The sequence below is a fragment of the Parasteatoda tepidariorum genome, chromosome 5, assembly GCF_043381705.1.
Source record: "Parasteatoda tepidariorum isolate YZ-2023 chromosome 5, CAS_Ptep_4.0, whole genome shotgun sequence".
NCBI classification, from domain to species: Eukaryota; Metazoa; Arthropoda; class Arachnida; order Araneae; family Theridiidae; genus Parasteatoda; species Parasteatoda tepidariorum.
Genome location: NC_092208.1, coordinates 89,305,899 through 89,333,735, shown reverse-complemented (window position 1 = coordinate 89,333,735; position 27,837 = coordinate 89,305,899). Strand labels below are relative to the sequence as shown.

The following is a 27,837-nucleotide window of genomic DNA, read 5'->3' as shown; positions in this document are numbered from 1 at the left end:
TACTTGACATGCTATGAAGACTTTGTCGCTCATTTTATGATTTACTTTGTTTCACAGCATATATAACATAATTTTTGAATTTAAAATTTCTTCAATTCTTTTTTAGATAAATGATATTTATTATGATATTAATTTGGAAAATCACGAAATTTCAGAACATTTATTGAAATGTTTAATAATTAAGGACATTTTCTTTTTTTAAAGGAAGGACAACTTTGAGCCCTGCACTGTAAGGAAACTCCCTTTTATTTAACTTCATTGATTTATGTCATTTACCTTTATTCTAGCGATGCAATGCAATTTGCAATTTTCGTATGCAATTTTTTAAGGTCACACAGCCTAAATTTAGTAACCACTTGTTAAGAGATTAAAGTAATCCTCACAAGAAACATAAAGTATAGAAAAAGTGAACTCTGGTGAATCTAGAGTAAATAGTGAAGTTTCAAATGCAGTAGAAGAATATCAAAATGAAAACAAATTATGGCAAGCTTAAGGGCTTATACAGTGGAGAATTAATCCTACAATCATTTGCTTGCATTATGATATTCTGAAAAAATTTCTCAATATTTCTAGCCTTCTTCGTTTACTTTAAGTTTACCTTAACTTGCATTTCTCTAAACTTTAAAATACCAATAGAAGTAAAAGAGAATTTGTGGTGAAAAGTTTCTCACCTGCTATAGCGTCTTCTATGTTTAGAATGAAATCTCTCGTATGACATTTATGAGGGTTTCCTCACTTTACAAGTAGAAATTAATGATTTTTTTCCCAATTACCAATGGGGCGGCACCACTTGCACATTAGTGGAAATTCTCGAATCGCTTAGGCAGTTTTTTTTTCTTAGTTTGCTTTGCAAGCTCTTTTCGCCTTAGTCTGAAACAACAATCTAATTTTCATAATGCAATGTTTTATCACATTACAGACACTATTATAATCAGCAGTTAGAGAAAGAAGGAACATTTTCTTAGGATCATTTGAATGAGGATTGCCATCAATAAATAACTGTTTTATTTAAATGTTTGGCTAAAAGGTACTGGGTATTTTTATTTTGGTAATATAACAAAGTAAAAAGGAAGACCAGCAAAAACACTCCTTACTTATGCAAGTGAATGGTACATTTTTGAATTTTGAAAAAAACTTAATAAACAATAAAATAAGTTTTGAAATAAACTTAAGTAAAATACTCTAACCTATTTCTGGTGGATGTTAAAGAATCTATTTCATCAAAAAACACGACACAAGGGGCTGATGAACGCGCTCGCTTGAACAGATCAGAAACTGCCTTTTCAGATTCACCAACATACATGTTGAATAACTCAGAAGTCTAAAATTAAAATCCATATATATATATATAATGACATTGAAATTGAAACGTAACAAGCAACGTGCGTTACAAACGTATAACATGGAAATAAAGAGCATATTTTATAATTTATACTAGTTTCTTTTTTAAAATATATACATTACACCTTAAAATAAAATCTCCACAGCTGACAACGAAATATTTAACTTAGTTTTTTGATATTTTATCCAAAATTTTTTTGCTTTAAGATAGAAAATTTTTCAGTTTTCAGTCATTCAAAGTTTGAAAAGTTAACTTCTTAAAAACCTTAATTCTTAAAATTAATTTCTTAAAATTACATTTCTAAGTCTCTTAACCTATAAAAAAAATTCACTGAATAGTATTGATTGTTAAAATAATAAAGTTTATAAATTAATTTTAAAGAGTTTCGACTTTTGGGCAATTTCAAACCAATTATAATAAATGACACTACATCAGTTGTAATAATTACCAAATATTTATATTCTCCAGGACATTGGTCTATCATATGTAAGAATCTTTTATTTTATTCTCAAAGCAGTTAAATTTTATGTAAATAATATTTCTAAAATCCTATTAAGTAAAATATGTAGTTTTTACAGCAAAAAATATGCATAATTTTATTGGCAGTACATTTAAACTTGAAAGTATAAAAAAACAAGGTGTTATCGTTATGACAGCATCTTTTCAATCATGATTATTAAAGTTATGTCATAATGTCTCAAAAAATTCTTAAAATCCATCCGCCAGACCATCACCAACTCCTAGTTCTGATAGTCTTAAAAATTATTTAAAAAAGGCAATTTATAGAACATGTTTAGATCAAAAGTTTTTCTGTTTTTTTAATCATGCTAAACAATGTAGTATTTTTGTTACAATAATAGAAATAAGCCGCTTTTCTGAATTATATACTTCACTTTTCAGTTTTATTTTTGGACTTTTTATTGTATGTATGCCACATATTTTTATTAATTATTCTAATATTTGCAAAATACAATCTTTATATAATATAATTATAGCATAATTCAAAAAGTTAACAATTCATTTAAAATATTGTCAATATATATTATTTATCAACATATTGTTATGCTTAAAGCTTTATTGCGTTATAACAAATTTCAAAAAAGTAGTTTATTATAAATTATTAGTACATACGAGAATACATCTTTCTTTATAAACCCTATATACAAATTATCAAGTAAACAGTAAATTAAGTTAAGGAAATTTTTATAAGAAATTTTCCTTATTATTTTAGTGGATTTTCAAAAGTATAAAAAAAATCAGAAGAATAGTAATAGTTAATTGGAAACCTGTGCAGATTTGACTGACTAGTATTTTTAATCGTCATTTTATAACAATGGAATAGGCAGTTTACAACTGTCCCTAATAATCATTTTAAATAATATCATAAGTAGTTTAAAGCTGTCTCTGATTATCACTTTATAATAATGTCATAGGTTGTTTAAAGGGCAGTGCTCACCTTCACAGGTATGAAGTTAAAATGTTCCTCAGTGACAAGAGCTTTGGCAATCATTGTCTTGCAGCAGCCGGGTGGACCATACATCAATATACCTCTACTCGGTCTGATTTTGAATCGTTTGAATTGATGGGATAGTCTCAATGGCCAACTTATCATTTCCTGCAGGGCCTCCTTCACTTCTTTCATTCCTCCAATATCACTCCATTTTACCTGCAAAGGAAAATTTGTATTTATAAATACATTTTCAGAATAGTAGTTCAAAGTTAAACTGTAAGATCAGCACCATGAAAAGATTTATTGTCTGGCAATCAAGAGATGAGCCCCTGACACTAGACTTGGTGGTGGTCCCAACAAAATAGTATTTATTTTTAGGTGAAGTTTTTTGTCATTTTAAGCTAAGCTTTAGTTTTGTGGTCATTTTAAGCTAAAAACTACTTTCTGCTTGCCACTTGATTTTAGTTAAGACCTTGAGACCAGAAGTCCAAGCTGCCATGGCACTTAAAAATTGTAGCTGATACCCAATATTTTTTGCAAAAAATAACATTAAATTGAAAAAGTTGTTACACAGCTTTCCTTCCTATAACATACTGGCTAACATAAAAAATTTTATAATAATTTTTTTTTAATAACACTCTACATGTCACTCTGACTACTTTACAAAACAAATCCATCTTTCAACCTTACTGAGAGCTTATCTTGTGACAATCAGACAGCTTTAAGAAAATGACAGTAAATTTAATGCAACCTTAATAAGTGGTTAAATGGAACCATAGTTTTGTGTTACGAAGTTCAAGAAGTATACACCAGTGGTTCCCAAATGGTGCTCCCTAGGGTTCCGTGACAGAGTTAAACAGGTTCCGGTATTTATATTTAGATTAAATTAGTAATGCATTATTTACTTAATACTTTGGTTGCCTTAACCATATTATTTAAAGTAAAATACTAATAAAAAAAGAAATGACATATTTTTTTGGAAAAATGAATAATTTTTCAAATAACAATGTATTGAATTAACTATGAAAAAGATAAGCATTTATAATATATTATAGAAAAAATATTCATAACAATACTAGAGTCTGCTCCAGTTATGTGAATTCCAATGTCGGATATAAATTTTAGTTTAAGATTATTAATAAAAAAATGATCAAAAAAATGTCCTTTTCCTTATTAAACATTTTCAAAATGAAGCAGTCTTTCATTGGTTAATGTGTTCACAATTGTCTTTATAAACATCAGCTTTTAAGTCAGGGTTTCGTTGAAAGAATGTTAATCTTTTAGATTTCCATAGCTGAAAAAATACAGGGAAACACTGATATACACCATATTAAGGTTGCTGCGAATTTGAATGATACAATGCTGCAAAATTTCTAACAATGTAATAAACATTATGAAACTTTTACAAATCAAAATTTACTTCAAAGTAGAACCAATAAATCATACCATTTATTATTTCTGATACATTATAATAGGGGTTTCCAAACTTTTTCGCCCAAGAGTCACATTGCCTCCCTACTAAGTCAGAAGGGTAAAGACGTAAGCCAGAAGAGTTTTGAATAGTTGACACAAGGGTTTTGAAAAGTTTAGAATGCGTCAGCAAAAACCAAAGTTCCCAATATATATTTTACCATCGTCTTTAAAACTTTGGCAACCCTGTCTGGCTAGAGGTTTTGGACAATATAAACTGGATTTGAACAAGACACAAGAGATTTACGGTCTAAAATTGTCCAAAAATATATATCCATACATAAAACCAAATGTCATTGCACACTTATGGCATGAAAAACATAAATATCTTACTATTTGTTAACTGATATTTAATTTCATAATTTTGTCTAATACCAACTAAAATTTCATAATTTCAAAATTTCATTCTATTTTTAAAATTCTGTTTTAGTAAACTTTAAAAATGTGATTATCAGTGCTAGGATGTTAATAACCTAAAAAATTTTAAAACATGAAAAAAAGATTAATTAATTTATTTCTGAAACTTTGTTTTAAATCAGGTTTTTTCTTTTTAAAAAAAAAATTAAAAAAAAATTACAAATCGTAAACTGTATTAATAAATTCAATATAAATATAAAATAAATATGTAATTTATGAAGGAAAAAAATTTAAATAAATACCTGATAAAGATAAATAAGATTTATTATCTTTATCGAGTATTAATAAATAAGGATAATGAATCTTTAGTTAAATAATGATTCATTAATCTTTAGTTACAACGAATGAGGATTTATTAATAAATAGGATTTATTGATCTTTAGTTACAATTATTAAGAACTGTATTATCAAATACTTATTGATATTTTTAAAATTGAAAGAATGTGTTTTATTCATAGCAAATTCTTATATTTTAAAAAACTATGATTAATATCAACATTCGTTATTGAAGTACATTTAAAATACAAGATTCAATGCAAAATTGTCAGTAATCTATAGAGAAAAAAAATTCACTCATAAGCAAAATGCTCTATTTATAAAAAAGAAATTAAAAAAATAAAACAAAATGAATGAAATAAAAAAACTAAAAAATGACTAAAATTTATAAATAATAACCTATAAACAAAAACAAAGGGAAAAAATGCTTTTATTATCAATATGTTAGCCTTGATGATTATATTAAAGCATAAATTCAAATAATAACTGTTAATCTTTATATACTTAAAGTTCTCAATAGTTTTGAATAACTAAAAAAAAATTTTTTTTTTAATAATAATAAAAATTACCAGTAAGTTATAGACTCTTTTAAAATATGAAAGATAAAATTACAGATTTGTTACTTGTAATAGATTTTGTCCATTTCTTAGCTGTTTAAAATTGTTCAAATAAAATCATATCACATTTTGAGCATATAAAACAATTATTTTTTATTGAATTCTCATGCAATAAATGCATTCTGAATATGTGGATGTTATTTATTAGCTTAGTATGAATTTTAAAATAATTTTTCATTCCTTAAATGAAAATCCTACAAAATGTCAACTACAAACAGTTGAGGGAAGGTTTTTCCACAAAGAATTTTTACCATTTTTTCTTTAACCTTACCAAACCTGATCAATTGGTAAAAGATCTGACTTCAACTATACTAACAATAATGTGAAATTGCACTATTAACATATAAATACAGTTTTTATTCAAGTCTAAATTGTTATCAATTTTAAGTTGCACTTAAAAGTCTCAACAGGTTATGTGAAAAAATGAAAAATAATGCAAAAAAAAGTTTATCAATTCAATATCTGCAATATTTTTTATAAAATTATTAATAAAAATTAAATAATTTACATTTAAATAATTATTAATTTGAAATGATTATTAATTAACATTAATAATCATTTAAAAAAATAAAATAAAAATGACTAAGAAATTAAAAATTCATTTATTTTACCAGCGTTAAAAACTTTCATATACACACAACTTGCAATTGCTCTAATTATCAAAATCATATTCAGAAATTGATTTGTCACTTCCACTGTCACAATTGACTTCAAAACTGCTTGCGGCGATGCCATTTTCCCTCCTGCTGTGTCACTTTCACTGCCAGCCAATGCGCTTGTTACGAAACATTTTTTTAAATAATATATTATAGTCTAATTGGAAGCCTTTTTTACAATGGAAAAAAAGTGCAGCTTTGATTTGAATAAATATAATAATATTTAAAATCATAACTCTACTTGTTTCAAAAAAATTATAATGAAAAGCATCATTTTAACTTTGTAACAGCAAATTGATACTTACATTTGGAATTTCAAAATTAAATGGAACAGGTGGTTTTATTTGTTTTAAACTTTTCTTTAAATCTATCAATCTAAAAGGAAAATCCTGTGGATTCTTCAGAGAATCTTGTAAAAATAACTCCTTTGCTGTGAAAAAAAAACAGCGAATCAGCAATTATCATTAATAAATGTCAAATTAAATTAAAAGAAAATCTAATGTTAATGTAGATTTACAGTACAAAAAATGGAACACCCTACTAAATAACTTTTTATCTATAAAAAAATCTTTCTTTCCTTTTAAATAAAAAAATAATACAGTGTAACATAGTAATTTTTTTTCTTATTTACTTCATTTTTGTCTTCAAAAATCTTAATTGAGATTTTTGAACAATGTTTAGAAACTTCTTTAGTAAATGGAGAAGTCAGTAGGTATTTACTTTATATGTGTGCTCAAAACCTGAAACTATTATGACATCATAATTGAGAAAGCAAGTCTTGTGAAAATGTAGTACAAGTACATTTTAACTGAAAAAAAAATAGAAATCTTAAATTTTCTCTATATGATAAAAAAAAGTACTTATTTCCATATGAGAAAAAATCATTAACTCCATGTGAAAAAAAGTTTGAGTTTGTTTCTAAATTCAGAATTTTAAAATTGTCATAGTAGCTCTCATTAAGTTAAAGAAATGAATAGAAATTTTTTTTTTTTTTTTGAAAAATCATTAATTGTCTAAAAACTTTTGAAGTACAAAATGAACAGCTATAAAAGCAAAGAATCTTAGTAGAAAAATATAATCTATAACACATCAAATTGATCCTACAAAAAATTAAAAGGGATCATTTTAAAAGTTACTTAAGATTTGTAAAAAAGATATTCTGAGACCTTTATCACATAAATGCTGCAGCTGTCCACCACTAAAGCCACTGGTATCTTCAATTATCTCATTGATTTCAGTTTCACTCAACGTACATTTATGTTCATTTAAAAAATTTTGGAATATCTGAAAAAATAGCACAATAATTATTGAATACAAAGTTAATTTAATAAATTTATAATTTAATGTTGATTAAAATTACTTTTAATTTGATGATCAGATTTTCACAAACTGATATGTAAGGTTAATGATTTGAAAATAACATCCATAATCTACGAATTAATTAGCATACTTTCTCTCCATTAACTATATTTCAGAAATTTAGTTTATCCAAAGATAATCCCATGAAGAAAAAGAAAGTTTTTTTTTTTTTTTTGCTATCTATTATTGTATTTAACTGGGAAATTTTTTTATTTTAAGGTATAAAAAACTTTACATGATTTTTAACTGTTCTAAATGGCAAAATACAAAATTTGAACAAAATTGATTCTTGAGAAAAAGAAACTTAAAAATAAGTCTTTTTTTCAAAGTTTATAACTCAGAAACTATTCAATCAATACTTTGCATTTTGTTATTTAAAATTACATAGTTTAAAATAGAGTAAAAACTAGTCAACCACACAATTAAATATTTTTTATACATTATTAAATTAAATAAAAACATTAACAATTAAAAAATTATTTTTTTACATGGATCTATCTTTGATAAATGAATTTTATAATTGTGTGCAAAAATTTTTGAAATCCAATGTAAAACTTCTCAAGATATGTTCAAAAAAGAAGTAAGTGCAGTTAAAGTTAAAGGCCCTAAACATTTTACAATATTTTTGAAATTGTGGCCATTCCCTATATATTGATGGTCAGAAGCTCAAATCTAATAATTCAAAAAAAAAGAAAATTTCTTATTTAGAGAAAACACATTTTTAAGTCTGTTTCTGTAGCTTGATTACCATATTTGAGGTGTACTTTTTTGAACCTTTAAGATTGATAAACAACTTGTGATCACAGAAACAAAAGTTGTGTTAGGTGATATCTTCGTTATTTTGAGCAATGTGTACCTAATTAGAGCGTTATATTAGAATAAATAACCAAGATTCTTACATAAGATTTCTATCAAAAAACAGATATTCTTGATTGGATTTAAAGGAATCTCAGTATTTGAGGGGAGGGGGGAAATCTTAATTTCTGTATGGAAAAAAATAAAAAAACATAATCTTTCATAAATTTGTCTGATTAAATGGAGTATTATTAATAACTTATTGATAACACTGATTAATAAACTATGCTAACACACATTAATAAATTATTGATAACACATATTAATAAATGATTGGTAACACTGATTAATAAATTATTGATAACAGAAATTAATAAATTATTGATAACACTGATTAATGAAGTATTGATAACAAATTACCTGTTTTCTACCAAGAGAAGAAATATTTAAATGCAACTCTTTTGAAAATAAATCATGTTTTCTCAAATATGAGGGTATCAGGTTCACATTTGTAGTTGAAGCAATTACTAAAACATTTGAAGCATAGTTCTAAAAAGCACAACACAAAGATCAGTAAAAAGATTTAAAAAAAACAAACAAACTAAATACTATTGTTTATTGTTTGTTAAGATAATTATTTGAATAGTTTTAAAATAGTTCACAAAATATTTTTTAGTTAATTTATAGAAATAAGGATTAAGAAATATATTAACAAATATCAATTTATGTTAGGCTTGTAAAAATTTTCAAACTAATTTGCTATCATTTAGATAAGTATTCTTCTCTTACACAGGAAAGTAAACTAAGAACGCACAGTCTTTAGTCGTCGAAAATTCACCTTCCCTCTGTTATGTAGCCAAAAATTAATTTACTAAAAAGAACTTACAACTAGCATAAGAAAACTAATAACTGTTCTTTTAATTTTCTTAAAAAATAAAACATTGAAATTATTACATTAAATGTCCAAAAAGTAGAAGTATAAATAATAGCTTACAAAAAATTTAGCTTTAATAAAAAGAAGAATTTTTTTTTTGAGCCAGTAACTACAAAGCTAGTTACTATTATCAAAGCCAGTAACTACCTATTATGAACACCATTGTGCAGTAGTAAGGATAAAGAAAATTTAAATTAAACCCCGGAAGAAGGAAAAAAATTTTAACCTTGAAAGACAGAAAATTTTTTTTAGCTCTTTGGGAGTGGAAAGTTTGCACCCTACTGTTATGTACTTAATGTTACTTAGGTCTGGTAAAGTATAGTCAATCATAATTACTATGCTATGCTCCATAGTCAAACTAATCTAATCATAAAATATGTGGACATCAAAAGTTCAATTTTATAATTTTTTATGATAAATCTAGAATTAAGAAAGGATTTAAGGCATAATATAGCTAGTCTTCGGCAATAGTCAATACAATGCAGTTAAGCATTTTTTTAATAATATAGCCAGAGCTGATCTGGCTCAGCATAACAGGGGTGATTGTGACACGAAGTATGAACGTATGTGTAGCAAATCGATATCAGTTTATGTACTATGCATGTTTCATATTCAACATAATTTTTTGAACTAACATTCATAATTAAATTACCTACTAATGAAGAATATCACACCTTTATAGTAACTAATCCAAGAAAAAACTTACTTCTTATGAAAATCGAGTGAATATGAATCGAGATTCTGGATTTCAAAAACACGAAAATACAAATTGTGATGCTGAAATTTTAAATTGTATGAATGTGAATCACGATGCATAATTTTAAGATCGCACGAATACAAATTGCAATGTGTAGTTTTTAAATCAAGCATAAATCCAAAAATCATTTTTGATATGACAAGTGCACGATTACGAATTGTGATATCGGACTTTTAAATAAAGCGAATAGGAATCTTAATAAAGGATTTTTAAAATAGGTAAATATGCAAAGCAATGTTTGATAATAACATTACACGAATAAGAATCGCGATATTAGCAGATTCTGGCACAGTTCCAAATATTCAAAATGGCAAAAATCCACCAAACCAAAAGAATCAAATTGGCAGAAGAGTCACATGTATGTATGCGCTTTGTTAATGGGATTAAACAAAAGTTTCAACATTTTGCTCTATTATAAAATTTTGATTCGCAAAGTCCATGAAGCAATGATCTTGACATTTGTGGAATTCTGTGATATTTGAGGAAAACGCACTTGCACTGCTTCTAGTTTTTAAGCATAAACGAACCATACAAATAACCTGGAGTTTCATATAAGGCCCAAAATGTAATCACCCCTGATATAAGGTTTTGTAACATTGTATCTCTTATTCAAACAAATCGAATCAGAAATGTGTGTTGTATATAAATTTAAATTTTGCTTATTTAAAGATTAAACTAGATACCTTTTTAGTTTAACTAAGAAAAGCATTTACCTCAGGCCAATCTCTAGGGGTAAAGTGACTATTCTGGTTATTTAAACAAATCTAATCAAAATTGTGTGATTTATCAAAATTTCCTTAAATTTATTTAAGAAATGCTTATTTTAGGAATAAGGCTTGCACCCAGAAAATCAATGTATGGCTTATTTTTTGTTATGCTTAACTTTATTTTCATAAAAAATAGTAGAAATAGACAAGCAAATTTGATAAAACTATATAAAAACTTAAGGACATGAAAGGAAGAAAAAGTAATAAAGATGTTAACTACCAAAGTCTTATAAATGTGAGATTCAAAGTTTTCTCGGAATTCTTCTTCCTTGAAAAGAGGGTTATCATTCTTATAAATCATATCCAAGTCATCAAAGTACAAAATAGAGTGAGGACTGTAAAATAAAAATAATTAAAAAAAAAAACAATTTTCAAACATGCATTATGGAAAGATATTTTTTTAAAAAACAAATATTACCATGAAACAGCTTCTTCAAAAATTCTGTCAAGACTTGTGGTGTTATCCTTATGTTCTGAACTAAGAAAGAAAAAATACGCTTGAGCTTTTTTTTTTTTAAATTCAAAAAAAAAAAATTATTTGAACTAAATTTACTCCTTCTGAAACATCCCATTGAGAAACATTTTTATATTTAAAATTTTATATTTTTTATTAATATAAAATCTGACACAAAGGAAACTGAAATTATTATTTTTTCACATGTTAAATGAAATCTTCTAAAAATATTACAAAGAAAACATAGTTTAAAATGAGAAAACAAAATAAAAAATTTCAAAATTAATATCTGCCACACAAAAAACGAGAAACTTCACCTTTTTTAAAATATATTGGGGGTGACAGAAGTTTATTACAAAAGGAATGAGACCTAAAATTTTAATTTTAGGTGCAATAAAAAAAAAAAAAAATTCCTCTTTTTTGATTTATTTAAAAAATGCAGTTATAAAATTTTTCAATTTTATTTTATTATTTTATGTTTAAAGTGGTTTCCATTGGTAAAAATATAGAGATAATTTTTCTTGCAAGACTTAGAAAACAATTGTAACTTGAGGATTCTTCAGGCACGGAGTTAAGCACTCTAGAAGGTCAGAAAGAAGTCGAAATTTTGAATAATGATAATTTCTATTTAGTAATTAAATCGAATAACTTTTACCATAGCAACCAAAAAACATTAGCACATAATTTGGCATCAGGCAGCATAGGAGTTGAATTTTAAGCACTCTAGCTGCCTAAAAATTTGCCTAAATCTGACTGAGGATAAAATAGTTATCAATGCTAGGAAAATTTAACAAGTTTGAATTTAAAAATAAAGTCAATTATTTAATATATAACTGGTTGTCACAAAAATGGCTGTACAATTTTATAAAGCATATAAAAAACATGAAAGAAGAAAAAAATGTACAGTTTGCTGCCTGTTCCTTGTGAAAAAACATGTTAATTCTGTTTGGTTTCAAAATTCATCAATAGATATCATTATTGACTTAAAAAAAATAATATTTTTGGATACCACCAATGTAACAACGCTACATAGTCTAATGAAAAAATTAACCTCATTGGAAGAGGAACACTCTATCCCCTGAACCATCATGGTTCACTGTTTCTTAAATGTCATTATAAACACAAAAAATTACCTTTTTATATTGTGACATTCAACAACATATACAGGGATGCTGCATTCATGCTTTAAGGCCTTGCTAATCATTGATTTTCCAGAGCCACTAGACCCAACCAAGAGGATTCCGTTAGGAAAAACATTGAATGGCCCACCATCTATAACAGTTTTAATATTAGATAAATACAAAGAACAGATAAAACAAATTCAGTTTTTGATTCACAGATTTTATTTATTATAATTTTGATTAAGAATTCTGTTTTTTTTAAAAAATTATTCTATCATTTTTGGCAAAATTTATTGAGTATTGAGTATTTAACAGGATCGACATCAAAGAAACCATGCATCACTGTTTTGACACGTTATTTAGAAATATACAAATATATACAACTGGCCCAAATGTCTTATCTTCGTGATAAATTTTTAAAAAAATATATAATTTATTCATATTTTTGATAAATACAAGTTTAAAAATTAAAGAAACAAAAGAAATAGTATTTTTGTTGAGATCCATTTTGTAAGTAAATGAAAATAAAAAGCAAAAAAATATAAAACTTTCGACTTTCAAAATCTGAAATCTTTTTGTTACCTACAATTACAAAAACTTTAGACTGAAAATTGAAGAAGCACAACCTTTTCTTCTGGGAAAAAGTCATAAAAAAAGCTAGCTTTTAAATTTAAAGGTCACAAAAGAATTCAGTTTTTATAAAAATCTGTCTTAAAAAACAAAGTAGAGGATAAATTAATTATACCTTCAGTTGAAAATTTTTGTAACGAAATTCTGCACACCACAATTCTTCATAAACAACATTAACTTTACAATCTGTAAAGCAAATGTAAATTGATAAATTTGCTGGATTTCATTATCTTGAAAATTTAACTTATTTAAGTGATTTATACATAGTTGCACATTCTTCTTGTTTAATTTTTTTTTTAAACTTTTTAAAGCATATTATAGCCATATTCAGTAGGTAAGCTGAATGATATGTAAATTACCTATATAACACAAAATTTCATAGGCACTCACATCCTGTTTTTATAAAATTGGAAATAGCAAAATTTTTAAAATAACGAATATTTCCCAAATCCCCAAATGAATTTCTATGGAAAAAATGTATTAAAAATACCGATATTAAAAAATGGATTAACTTATTTAATGAAGCCAAAATAAGCAACAATTCTCCCCACTCATTGTCAAGACATTTTTATCTTTCGTTAGAAGTACACAATGATCTCAGAAATCAAATACTAATATTTCTGTGATTATGTGCATCTATTTCACAATCTAAAAATAAAGATATTACCTGATTGCAGCATTGAAGAAATGCTGCATTTGATAAACTTGATAACTTCCTCCAAAGCAATTATATCTCTAAAGCAAATGCAGGTTTCTGGTTTACTTTGCTTCATTATAATCCTTGACAGAGAATGCAGAAAATAAAAATTTTCTTCACATAACTGTTTTTTTCTACTTCTAAATGACTTTGCTGGATCTTTACGAGATGATATGGGAGTTGATGTTTGAATGGTATCAAACCCTGAATCGTCACTATCAAAGAGTTCAGAACAATTTACTTTATTGCACTGGAGCTCTTTATTATTGATTTCTGATTTTTCAATATTTGGAGTAATATGTTTGATAGTAAATAAACAGTTATACCCCAAGTAGTTAATATCCACTTCCAAGCCTTCTCTGATATAGATATGCCCTAAAAAATAATCAGTGTGAAAAAGAATGGTTAAGAAGAAAATAACGATGAAGTACTCAAAACTTTTTACACAATTTAATGATAAACAACAATTTTACCAATATTACTGTTACTATTAAAACAAATCAGTGGAATATATAATATACAAACAATACATTTATTGCAATTTTCAAAGCAAATTATTTCAGGGTTAGAGTTTTGACATCAAAAACTGGTTCATGAAATTACAAACATTAAAAATTGATTTAAAGAAATTGTCAAAACCTAGTTAAAATTGATAAAAACCTTAAACGATAAGCAAGAAATTATAATGCTCAATGACTTTTTAGAAATTAAACTAACATATAAGCATAGTGTAAAATTTTATACAAAGTAGGAAATCCTACTACTTGTATAAAATCTACTTGTTGTGCTTGTCAACATTACCTAAACATTAAAACTACCCTGTAACATACTACATGCACTAAACATGAAAACGGCCATAAAAATCACTGATCAACTGTCTTTTAGTAGTGATCTTATAATACTAAACACTTTAATGTTACAAAAAATGAAATATGTAACAGTAGAATTTGCAAAAACTTTTATATAATGTAGGGCGTGAAATTTTCCTCTAAAATCCTATTAGGAAAAGGGATAAGAAACTAATACCTTTTAATGAATAGCATATCTTCATGCATCAGAGAATTTCTTTTAATAAAAAAACATCAAACTTACCAATAGTAATATTTATTTCAAAATGCATTTATTTCAGATCATTTTACCAATAGTGAATTTGATATAGCAGGGCTGTCCAACTGCAAAGAGCCCACGGGCCAGAATTCCGGTCACTGATCACCAGGCGGGCCAGAGTTTGAAAAAGTTGAACAATAACCTCTTACCTCTTATACAATAACAATTAATAGTTGAATTATTAATTATAAAACAATGGAACAGAAGGATTATGAAACAATTTGCTTACATTTTAATGGGAAAACTAAGGCCGATCAGCCTGAATAAGAAGATGGCGGGCCGCACAATGTGTGTTGGAGGGCGGCATGCAGCCCGCGCGCCTCCAGTTGGACAGCCCTGTGATATAGCAACGTCAGATTAGATGTTTATTGAATTCTACTGAAATTCAATTTCAGACATAACACAGGTAAGGAGATTTCTTATTTTTTAATAAATATATTTTAATCATCGTGGTTAATTTTTAGCTTTTATATTCTTGATGATTCCTACTACAGATGTGTATCAGTATCTTTTGCTATAAAAAATCTGTCACATGTACCTTGAATAACTTATGATCGGATCGTCACGCTCAAAGGACTCAAACTAAATGGCTCGAGGGGCTGACCTTAACTATACCAATTAATTAGTTGTGCAGACAATATTTTGAGTCACCAAAAAAAGGCATGTAAAGGTACTTTCTCTGAATAAACATACCTTTTTTTTCAAGGAATTTCGATTTCTGATCCTCAAAATATATGGGGTAGCCACAATCTGGGAAATGTGGTCCCCATAGTTTGATCAGGAGAGAGTTCCAAAGTTTGTACCTCATAAATTAAATTTTATATAGATATTTTTTTTTGCATATTTCCCCATATCTCAAGAACCTTTTAAAGCAAATTGAAATTTTTTTTTCACAATTACAAAATTTGTTTACCAAAGATAATTTCAAGCAAAAAATAAGTTTTAGTAAATATTTATTATTCTTTTATTTATTAACAGTAAAAAAAAATTTTAATTTTAAGATGCAACATTTTTTAGCTCATTTTAAAATACTGAATTTTACAAAGCAAAATACAATATTTGAGAAAAATTGGTTGAATAGTTCCTGAGAAATAAAATTTTTAAAAAAAAGTCCTATATTTAAGACTCAATTTCTCAGGAACTATTCAACCAATTTCACTGAAATTTTGCATTTTGCCTTGCGAACTTAAATATTTTAAATACTAATAAAATTATGTAAGCAATTGTATATACAAAGCAATTGTATGTTACAGCTCAATTTTTTTCCAACTCTTTTTAAATAAAATAATAAATATTTACTAAAATGTAATTTTTTTCCATGGAATTATTTTATAATTGTGTGCAAAATTTTTTCGATTCGCTTAAAAAGTACTTGAGATATGGCAAAATATGCAAAAAATAAAATTAGCATAAGAAGTATACTTTGAATCACTCTCGACCAAACTATTCTGACCATATTTCCCAGATTGCAGCTACCTTCTATATTTTGGGGGTCAAATATCCGAATCCGTTGAAAAAAAGGTTAGCTTATTCAAAAAAAGTACATTTTTGTGTTTCACTTCGTTATTGAAAATATCATCTGCACTAATTAAGTAGCTTATTTTATTAAGATGGTGTCCTAAAACATAAAAAACAGATCATTAGATAAAAATTTATTGAGGGTAGGTCCTTTTTCTTGGTTTACTGTACACTGAAGAACTATAGTTCTTGAATTAGATAAATTGAAGAAACTATTAAAATAATATAGTTCTACTGAAGGTTTACATAAGGAGCACGGTAAAACCTACTTTCTTTTTTTAAAAATTTCATAAAGAATCATTAAAATATTATAATAAAATTTTATTAATACTACTTAGTTAACAAATCAATATTAAGCATTACCACTAATACAATTACATTGAATATAAAAATGCATATTGAAATAACAGTTACAAATAGCATACAAATTTTTACAATCAGACATTGCTAAGAATGAACAGTTGAAATGTCTCTTAGATAATATGTTAAATAGATTTTGGTACTATGCTAAATTTAAAATATTAAATAGGTAAAAAGGATTTAAGAATTTTCACATTCTAATCAATAGTATTTAATTTTATAATCGTCGCTGAAAAGCCGACCCAATTTTTTGGTTTACGACTATTAATGTTCAATTCTGTATCCTTGTAATTTTGAACTCAATCCAGAAGGGAACTCCTGCATCAAGTATTGGGAGACATTTGATCGAACTTTTCGTTCGAACTAACCACATTTACGTTATATGGAGAGGAAAACCAAAAACCACCTCTCATCTAACCCATAACCTATCTACTACAAAGGATATTTTATGTCGGCACTGAGGTCAGTGGAAGCTGGGTGCGGAATTTATATGGACCAGCTTCCCCATTGGATTCAAACAAAGTTCACCTCAATGAAAGGTGAATGCTCTATTTCCTGAGCCATCAGGACTCAATCAATAGTATTAATCATTTTTAGTCTCTTCCTTTTCCTTCAGTTTTTCTTATTTTCAATTTCTTAGCATGTCATGAGAGGAAATAGGTTTCTTACAAACAAAAATGCCAGTTCTAATTATAAGTCAAAATTTTATGATCAGATTTCTATGAATTTTCAAACTTCGGAATTGAAGTTAAATTAATGAATTAATTCAAAACACTCTTTGATATCATTCGGGGAAATCAATGGCCAGTTCATATTTTACAAGTAAACACAGAAAAGCAAACTTAAAAAACCAACTTACTCAGTATTTTTGAAACATACGTTTGAAATTCTAGAGAATTCATGAAATCTCTATATTTATCAGGAGACAAATAGACTTCTTTTGCAGCTTCAGTACTTGATTTCAGGGGTAAAACAGAGATTGTAGAACTTTCATAATGTTTGAAAATTGAAGAATGAAAAACAGCACACTCAGCTTTTACTGCATCATGAGAAAAGAGTTTTAAAATTATAGAGCCTCTATTGGTGCTTATCAATGCCCAATCACCGTATGCAAAAGAAAGAGCAGCCATGGTGGATGGATGAAGATAAAGAATTGAATTTGACTGTTCAGACAAACTGAACTTGCTACCTGGAAAAATAATTTTATTTAGAATTAGCAGCAAAATTAAATATAAATTCTAACCAAATCAAAGTAAGAAATTTAAACACTCGCTTGAAAAAAAATATTATGCTATTAATAAACAATAGTTGATTGGATCTTGAGTCAAGTTTTGCGGGTAAAACTACACCAGGGCAGGCCATTAAAAATATTATAAGTACATACTTTTAATGTAACATAAAAGCACTGTAGGCAGTTCACTTTGGTATTGAAATAGGTGTGATCAGGTTCCAAGCAGGGTTGCAAAAAAACCACCTGCCCAATAAAACCCGCCCGGGTTTTACTGGGTATAACCCACTCTGGAAAACCCACCCTAAAGTGGGTTTTACTGGGTTTTTCTAAGATTGATTTCTTTTTTCATCCCCTGTTATATTAAAGAGCTATTCTATTGAAATATATATGTAATCTAGCCTTAAAAAAAATTAACCTACAGTGAAGAAACAAATTGTGTTGGAGACTGGAGAGTCACCTTGCTGGCTAGATTTGACTGTATAGCCATTGATTCGCTTTCTATGCAAATAAAAAAATTTCCCCTAACATTTTTTAAGATTAAAATATTAAAAAAAAGTAATCCTGTGTTAAAATAAGTTTCAAATGTGTGACGTATGTGAGTACATATAACATTTTGTATCATGATATATGAAGAAACTTTTTTCAGACTTTCACATCAATTTATTTGTATTAATTATCTATATGAAGCCAATTTATAAATTAAACTTAATTATTAATATTAAAATAAGTTTTTTTAAATTAAGGTACCTATCCCTGCCCTCTCTTTTGAAAACCCTCCCATAAAACATGAAAAACCCAGAAAAGCCCAATAGAACCCAGAAAAGCCCAATACAAACCAGAAAAGCCCAATAAAACCCAGAAAAACCCACCCGGGTTGGGTTTTTCTACAAAAACCCGGGTTTTTTGCAACCCTGGTTCCAAGTGATAGGCAAAATATACTGTTTAATAAATATTTTTAATATAAATCAATGGTTTTTTTTAAAAAAAAATGGGTGATTTAAATAAATAAATTAAAATCACTTGATTATGCCTTTTATGTGTATAAGTTAAATTTCGGATTAGTGAAACTCTCTGTTCTATAGTCACACAGTTTTATATATATCAGAGCATAAATGAAAGTGACAGACTGGAAGGAAGAAAACGTTTCCAAGAGAAAGGTTCTGAGTGTAAATGGATATATTTATATTCGTTAAAAAATTTTAATGATCACAATCACTAAAGAGGTATTTTATAGTTAAAGAATATCATAGATATTCCTCAAACGTAACACTTATACTTCGACAAGTTATAAAATAATTTACTGAAGATGAATTCTGAAATTTGACAGTTAAATTAAACCATCTAACACTAAAAGCTACAGTGTATTCGATATTAATCTCTTTTTTTTCAGTTCGGTGCTTTTTTTCTCTTTGTAAATCTAAGTTTGAAAAGAGAGTTCAGTTCCGAAATGTGAACATTTTAAGCATATCAAGCGATTTTTAATAGATCGCAGAATTGACACTTAACATTTATTCTCCCAAAAAAACCTGGATAAATTAAAGTTCAAAAAATCGATACAAATATACCATCAAATAAATTTGATTGCAGCTTAAGGCAATTCATTTTACGGCCACTTGGTGTATCCGATCCCTCCATGCTGTTTCACAACAAGTCACTACACGAAATTCCCGGTAATATTGATAAGGAATATAAATTTGTCATTGTATTCGGTAGCGATTTTAAGCTTGTAGCTTACAGTAAAGTTTTAAATAAAAGCTAGTTACTTTTATCAATTACAAAGCTCAAAGCAAATTTGTTTTCTCCGCTTGATTATTTTGTTATTTGCTCTACTCCCTATACCTCAGTGGTGTTATGATGAAATTTGTTATTGTCTGATGAAATAAACCTCTTGTTCGTTTTACCAAAAAATCGGTAGTTTGTTAACTAATTATTTTAGATAAGTTTAATTTTACTTTTATTGTCATCATGTTAAGGAGGCCTTTTTTGAGAGCAGTAAGAAATGTCCACCAGTCAAAAACTTTAAAATCTGCTCTGCAGTCAAAAGTTTTAAATCTGCCTGAAACTAAAGTGACTCGTTTACCAAATGGGTTACGAGTTGCAACCGAAGACTCTGGCATGCCCACTTGTACTGTTGGCTTATGGATTGACGCCGGCAGTCGTTATGAGAATGAACATAATAATGGTGTTGCACACTTCCTGGAGCATATGGCTTTTAAAGGAACATCAACTCGAACACAGACCGGTTTGGAGCTTGAAGTGGAGAATATGGGAGCTCATTTGAATGCTTGTACTTCTCGTGAACAAACCATTTTCCAAGCCAAATGTCTAACTAAAGATGTGGGTCAAGCTGTCGATATAATTTCTGACATTACCCAAAGCAGTAAGTATGGAGAATCGGAAATAGAAGTAGAGAGAGGTGTTATCTTGCGTGAAATGCAAGAAATTGATATGAACTTGCAAGAATTAGTATTTGATCACTTGCATGCTGCAGCTTTTCAAGACACTCCTCTAGGGCGTACAATACTGGGTCCTGTTGAAAATATAAGAGGTATCAAGCGCAAAGACCTGGTTGAATTTAAAACTAATCATTACATCCCACCCAAAATGGTACTGGCCGGAGCGGGGGGTGTCGATCACGAGGAGCTAGTGCAGTTGGCAGAACATTACTTTGGAACGAGTTGTGGACAATCTGACTTCAGTGGTATCTTAGATCCATGCAAATTCACGGGAAGCGAAGTTCGATTGAGCGACAAATCCATGCCTCTAGTACATGCTGCAATTGCTGTGGAGGGTTGTGGGTGGGTTAATCCCGAAAGTATCCCACTGCTCATAGCGAACATTTTAATCGGCAACTGGGATCGATCTCACGGAAGTGGCGGCAACATATACAGTAAATTGGCACATAAGGTTGGCAGTGAAAATTTATGTCACAGTTTTCTTTCATTTAATACTTGTTATAAAGATACTGGCTTGTGGGGTGTTTATCTTGTTTCTGATGGGAAAACCCTGAATGATATGATTTATTCTGTGCAGGAAGAGTGGAATAGATTGTGTACATCAGTCACCGAAGAAGAAGTATCGAGAGCAAAAAATCTCCTGATGACGAATTCTCTTCTCTTATTGGATGGATCTACGCCCATATTTGAAGACGTGGGCCGTCAGATACTCAACTACGGTCGCAGGATACCCATTCCTGAAATGGAAGCTCGTATTGATGGAATCGATGCGAAAGTCGTGAGAGAGGTTTGCACTCAGTTCTTGAAGAATAAACCTCTATCTATTGCCGCAATAGGATCAGTTGATGAGCTAGTGGACTATGAAACTTTGCAGAAACAGATGTGTTGATTATGTAGAATTATGTTTTCAAATTATTGAATAAAATGATTGATTTATTATTTAGGCTTTATTTTATGCATGTTTAAAGGGTATATGCCATTATAGTTGTTGTTATTGAGTATTACATGTATTTTTAACTTTTTTGTTTATGTATATATGTAACCCTGGTGAATGTCAACAATCATGTAGTCGCTTGAGTGAATGTCCAAAATATTTGTTATATTCAATTTGATATTAATTTATTCATTGTTATTATTTTATTCGATATTTTAATGTCTTCTGAAGTTAGATTAGGAGAAACATCAATATACATTTCGGAGATTTACAATAACGACTATGCGATTGTAAACATTTACCGGTGAAAGTTAACTACCAACAATTCCGGGCATTCAAAGTGACACACACATATGTATATATATAAATGTATGTATGGGTTATTTTCTCAATTTGTTAACTTTCGAAGTCTTAAGCAATATTTCTCATTAAGATATAACTATATTTTCAAGCACCACCTCTTTGTGTGCTCTGTAACACTTCACCTATGACAGGGGAGCATCTATTTGATTGCCCCTCTCTTCTTGACATTCGTTCCTGTGACGAATTTCGTGCCCTCTCACCTTCTGGTGCTACTTCACTATCGTATTGCACTGCAAGACACCTTATGTCTGAGAAGACGATGGCGGGCCTTAATTTTCAAAGAAATCAAAACATTTTCAAGAAATTTTGAGGAAGAAATATTTCAGTCATATTTATGTAGTCTGTTATGGGAATCTTAAAAGTTTTTTAAATTACATTTATCCTAAGAATAGAGAACACATTTGACGGAATACTATCAGATCCCACTTACGTTAAATGTCTGGGTACCTAACAATAAGTCAACTATATCAGAACTCTTTGATACAATATTCAGTAGTAATGTTGGAAGTAGTGAGTATTTCATAAATTGCTCTTTAAATTATCAACTTCGTAAATATGTTAAGTTTCTCTGCAACAAAGTACCTTTCCAGCGAAAGTCCTTTTTATGACGAAAGTATTTACGGCAATCTTAAATAATGTTCTCCGTGCAACAAATAAAGAGGTTGTCTTCTTATAACCCATTTTTTTATTATTTACCTTTCCAATTTTTGTAATTATTTAGATGTTTATCTTTTTCATTTCTACCATTCAAGAAAGTTGGAATTTCTGTGAAACAAATTTGCTCTCTCATGTGCCTGTTTATGGAATCTGACCAAATTCAAGTTAACATTTCTGTTTCATGGGTTAATGAAAAGTGATTATTTCTTATTTTTGGATGTATTGCTGAGACTAAATTTTTTGTGTCATTTATTTAAATAAGTACAAAGAAAAAACTTGAGTTGTTTATATTGACAAACTACCAATCTCTCGGCTGCTCACTATAAGTGTATAAAAGGTTGCATTTTCGACGGGACTACTGAAAGTTCCACTGTATACTTCTTCCTGTGCTCATTTTTTAGGCTGGGGTTAATGATTAGCAAGGTATTGTGCAACAAAACTTAATCATTTTTATTTTATTTGAATAAGCCTTTTTAAGAGGCTTCCATGAATAATAATTTTTTTTTTTTTTAATTTTAAAAAGTGTTACCTTTATTTAATTTCTTAACATGTTTCATTTTTTTTTTCCTATTTTGAAAAATAAAAAAATTTTCTTATTTCTGTGCGTTTATAAAAGTGAAAAGGGTATAAAATTTTTTCATTTTGTAATTAAAATTATTTACTTTTTGTTAATAAATTTTTATCCGCATTTTGTTGATTTGAATCATATTTTATAGTGACCGATTTTTTAAAAATTCTTCATTTGCGTCAATCGGATTATTTTTTTTAATATATATAACCATAAATTACAAATAAACTAAGCATTTTATTAAGAATTTATTTAATTTTCATAATTTTAAGATTCATTCTAAACATATTTTTATTTAATTTGTAGATGAAGGTTGACATGATCAGTAATTAAATCCCCTCAAATTAGCTTCAAATAACAAAATTACATTTGTAGTTTGTGTGTAATATTCTGGAATGATATTCTAAATATCTTCCATAGTTTTAGTACTATTCTGACTGCAAGTAAAGAGAAATTTTTTATACCATTTTTTAAGCACTTAGCTGTACTATAGTACTTACTATAGCTGTAAACTTAAGTACAATAGCTGTAAAGAGTAACGGTGGTTATGGATTCTTCAAAAAAAAAAAAGTGGTGGTATTGAAAACACATGAACCATGGCGGACTCATGTATTTTGTTTAGGAAACATTTCTTTTAAATTTCAAAGTCATAAAATTTTTTACATATTAAGAGTAATTTTATTTAATCAAACTTCTATAAATCAAACTAATTTTCTATTTTGCTTTACTTTGCATTTCATTCCTATATTTATATCACTGCATTTCAAAATCCATCTGAATGACCAAGGTATGGTGCGTATTTCTAAACCGGTGCTAAAATAGACACTTATGTGCATGAAAATTTTAAAAACATTTGTTCGAAACAAGATCTTTGTACAGGGCTACTACTGATCTATAAAAGGCTTAAAAAAAATTGTAGTAAGGATATTCTACCTTTTGGTTTGGGAGAAGTTACTACCTGCGACTATCAGACCTTTTTCTGGTATTTGACCGATACAATTAAAACTCCATATCACAAACTTGAAGAGTGAAAGAGAAAATTTCTAAATATCGAAGTTTAGGTTATTAAAAATCATATTTTTAAAATCAGAATAAAGAAAAAACGTTATTACATGCTTTTTCAAGAAGTAATTCATTAAAGTAAACATTATGCTCCATAAAATGATTTTTTTGAAAAGAAAATTTAATTTTTTCTTTGCTTAAAGAAAGAATATGATAATTTATTTCTTTAACTTTTTGACTGAATATTATCTTTTTAAATGTGTTTTTATACATTTTGATCAATAGTAAACATATTCAGTTTTTATTTGATAACCATTTCGAACAAATGACTACAAAATTGTTATCAAATGGTTATCATTGGTCCAAATGGCTTCAAAACACAATAAATACAGTAACCCTGAAGTATTGGCAGTCAGAAACTTGCAGCGCTCCCTAGAATAGAAAGCACCATCATGTTATTTTAGAATGATACCTTACTTTTTCAGGGCAACACTAGTTGAAATGTGAGCCAGGCCGTGTTATCATATCGTTGCAATCATTAGGATGATAAGAAATTCAGCATTTTTTTAATCTTTTAACCAGCATTTTATCAATCAATTCAAAACCACAATCCACCTCATTTTGGCTTTATTTTTTTTATCAAAGCCGCATAAACCCCTTTTAGAATATTAAGAAGGATGGGTATGCATTTCACCAGCTGAAAAGCTAGACTGCTACCTTTGTCAGTCATTAAAATATATATAGTACATAAAATATCTATATTTGGGAGAAAGAGATATGCTACTTGAAGTAACGTATAATAAACCAACATATTCGAGTTGCTGTTCTGGCTTTTGATATTTCTGCCTATTGTAACTAAAAGGATTTGCTCTAGAAATTGCTTCTCATTCATTTTTTTCAAGGAAAAAAAAGTCAATATTTCTCCAAAAAGCAAAGAACAGTTTGTTAGTGAAATATGTAATTATTTTAGTTTTATACGCAAACACTTATTGTTAATGGGTTTAGCTTACTGAAATTAAGATAACCAAATGATAATCTTTTGTTACTATATAAATTCAAATTTGTGTGAATTTATATAATAACACAGCTTTTATCTTTTTTTTTAACACGGCATTTATTTGTCGTTAATTCAATTTTTTTTTTCTGAACGTCTAAAAATTTCAATACAAATGTCAGAGTTATGGTGGCTCAGGGGATACACCACTCGCCTCCCAATGAGATGACCTGGGTTCGAATGCCAGCTGTGGCAGGTCGATACGAGCTTCGCTCCTGGCTCACATCGATATCACACTGAGGTAAAATAACCTCAGTGGTAGATGGATTACAGGTTAGAGTCCACTTGCCGTTAGGCTAGTCATGAGCGGTTTTTATGATTTCCCTCTCCGTGTAACGTAAATGTTGGTTAGTTCCATCAAAGAGGCCTTCACGATGGCAAAACACCTGACCGCCGGGACAGCCTGCTCAGCAGGACGCTGAACTCCCGTTCACGAGAACGGAAGTTCAAATCCCATGTAGTAAATGGTGACTGATGCACGTTTAACCTGTCGGATCACAAAGTCCACCATGTTCCTATAAAAAATTATAACTCAGGGGGTACTGAATTGGAGATGGATCGATCTCTGGTTCAGATCAAAATTACGATCTGTGGATGAATTAATGGCTCCGTCCTCTAAACGGGTGCGGCACAAGTCGAATTCTTGGCCAAAGAAGTCGCTCCTAAAAAACTGGATCAATCGCACCAGGGCTCGAAAAACCACCCGTCCGCCCGTCCTCGGCAGTCAAAAAATCCCCGCGGACAACGAATTTCTCGAATCCGACGTCCGCGCGGACGGCCATTTTCCCGTTAATGTTGGTGATACATTTTCAATTTTTGTTATCTTACAAGAGTCTAGCGCCTCACTTCTAAAATGACCCTCTAATCTAGAAATACAGCAACATACTGCGCATGGTGGAATTGATGTTTTCTCTGTCTCCCGTACTGCAGCGGTTGAAAGGGACTTTTCAGCAACGAACTTACAAAAAATAAAAAACATTACGTACTGGTCTTAAACAAGAAGCGTTAAACGCAATTATGAACATCTACCTAAATGGAAAACTCCTTTCAGATTTTTGTGCAGAAACCTCTGTAAATCGTTGGCTTGATTGTGGAACTGGCAAGCGTCATATTTGATTCATTGAAAAAACGCAGTACCCTCGGATAAATTGACATTCCAGATAACTTGACATTTGTTATTTAAATTATTTCATAAAAGAAATAAATTATATCATAAAAGAAATAAATTATTTTATGAAAGAAATACTAGGTTCCTATTAGTAACCTAGTATTCCTTTTATTACTGTATAATGCAATCCTAGTATTTGTAATCCTTGTAACTACTAATTCATTGTGCAATTTATATAAATGTTTGTAATAAATAAAAGAAAATTATATTTTTATTTATTAAGAAGCGACGGGTTCGTTTCAAAGGAGGACGGGTACATTGTTGGACAAGCCGTCCTCAGGGACGGGTAAAAGTTTTGAGTTTTTTCGAGCCCTGAATCGCATCCCTTGCCTTAATGGCCTAGCTACGACAGTGTTTCCCAAAGTGGGGTACGCGTATCCCCAGGGGTACGGGAACAGTTTAGCGGGGGTACGCGTTCTTATGCGAAATATCTTGCAATAAACGAAAATTTCAAAAAATTTTATTTAACTATAAAGCTAGCCATGAAAATTTATGATTACGTATTTTTCTATTGGCTATTTCTTTGCAGAATTAACAGTTAATAATTAGTGGTATCAACAGTCAGTTGTGATTTTTAACTTTATTGCAACTTTTTTATGGTAAAAAATATGTTCATTCTTTTTTATTAGTGGTACACAGCGTTACGAAAAATTTAGAAAGGGTACACAAAAGTCATAAGTTTGGGAAACACTGGCCCTACGGCAACAACAAATGTCACTCCACTTTATATTTATTACTTATGTAAAAGTGCTGTCGGACTCTTTTCTGGGGTCTTAACTTTTTCAGCGTGTTCTATAGGGTCCATTGCTCGAATTTTGGAAGCAATTTTTTTCTGTGAGTTCTTTTTCTTAAAATTTTTTAATGAGAAACGACAGCGAAGCACAACTTTGAATTTTTTTAGTCCTTCAGTCATAACAGTTTTGCTTATCGATAAAAAGTGCTTTCCCTCAAACCATCAAGTCCCTTTTTTGGTAAGGTAAGGAAATAGTTATTTACTTTTTTTTAACGCAAAATTTAATAATTCATGAATGTAATTAATAATTTAACATTTTGTTACCTACAAAAGCTGAATAGGAATTATTTAAGTTTACTATAATTAAAGATGCTCTGTTAAAACTTTCCACAATATCACTCAATTTTTAAAATTTTTAGGGTTGAGTTTTTTTAAGGATGGTCAGCTCAAAGTCGCAGGTTACAATTAAATTTGAAATTTTTAGCTTCTCCTAATTTTTAACTTGCCTAATGTAATTAAAATAACTGTAATCTTTAAAATCATTGAGATTTAATTTGCTTTAGAAATTTAATGCTAGAAAAAGGTAGGGAGGTATTTTATTTAAGACGCACTAGAGCTGTACAATGGGCTATTGGCGACGGTCCGGGAAACATCCCTGAGGACGATCCGAAGACATGAAATCACAATTTTGATCCTCTGCGGAAGGGATGGCTCCTCCACTTTGGTAGCCCGACGACCTAAGCACGAAGTCGAGCATTTTACGGTAGAATACTTTAAAGAGGACCAATACCGCGCACCCCCGGTCCCTACTCAGGCTGATCAAAATAGTCATTCACCCGATTACTGACCGCAGCCAGTGACGTTTATCTTCGGTGTTCTATTGCGAACTGTGTATACGATCAGTCCACTGCGGGACTAATGCTAAAAAGAATATTCATTTCAAA

General features: G+C 29.0%; 2 protein-coding genes across 3 annotated transcripts in view; one reads left to right on the top strand and one right to left on the bottom strand.

The window, feature by feature from the left end:
- LOC107456305 (ATPase family gene 2 protein homolog A) overlaps positions 1-24,506 on the bottom strand; it is a 34,925-nt gene extending 10,419 nt beyond the window's left edge. The window contains exons 1-11 of one of the 2 annotated variants that reach the window (XM_071180760.1): positions 24,416-24,506; positions 17,587-17,916; positions 13,713-14,117; positions 12,428-12,566; positions 11,259-11,318; positions 11,061-11,175; positions 8,803-8,931; positions 7,395-7,512; positions 6,534-6,658; positions 2,799-3,008; positions 1,188-1,321 (exon numbers count right to left, since the gene is read on the bottom strand). In XM_071180760.1, the coding sequence (XP_071036861.1) occupies positions 1,188-1,321; positions 2,799-3,008; positions 6,534-6,658; positions 7,395-7,512; positions 8,803-8,931; positions 11,061-11,175; positions 11,259-11,318; positions 12,428-12,566; positions 13,713-14,117; positions 17,587-17,857 (1,706 nt within the window). In that variant the 5' untranslated portion in view covers positions 17,858-17,916; positions 24,416-24,506. Of the gene's footprint in view, positions 1-1,187; positions 1,322-2,798; positions 3,009-6,533; positions 6,659-7,394; positions 7,513-8,802; positions 8,932-11,060; positions 11,176-11,258; positions 11,319-12,427; positions 12,567-13,712; positions 14,118-17,586; positions 17,917-19,523; positions 19,653-24,415 lie in introns of those variants that run through there. The other variant, XM_016074144.3, reaches the window with a different exon arrangement.
- On the top strand, positions 19,722-21,353 carry LOC107456306 (Ubiquinol-cytochrome c reductase core protein 1). The gene has a single exon (XM_016074146.4). The coding sequence runs from the start codon at positions 19,924-19,926 to the stop codon at positions 21,301-21,303; it is 1,380 nt and encodes a 459-aa protein (XP_015929632.2). The 5' UTR covers positions 19,722-19,923; the 3' UTR covers positions 21,304-21,353.
- Positions 24,507-27,837: the final 3,331 nt, after the last annotated feature.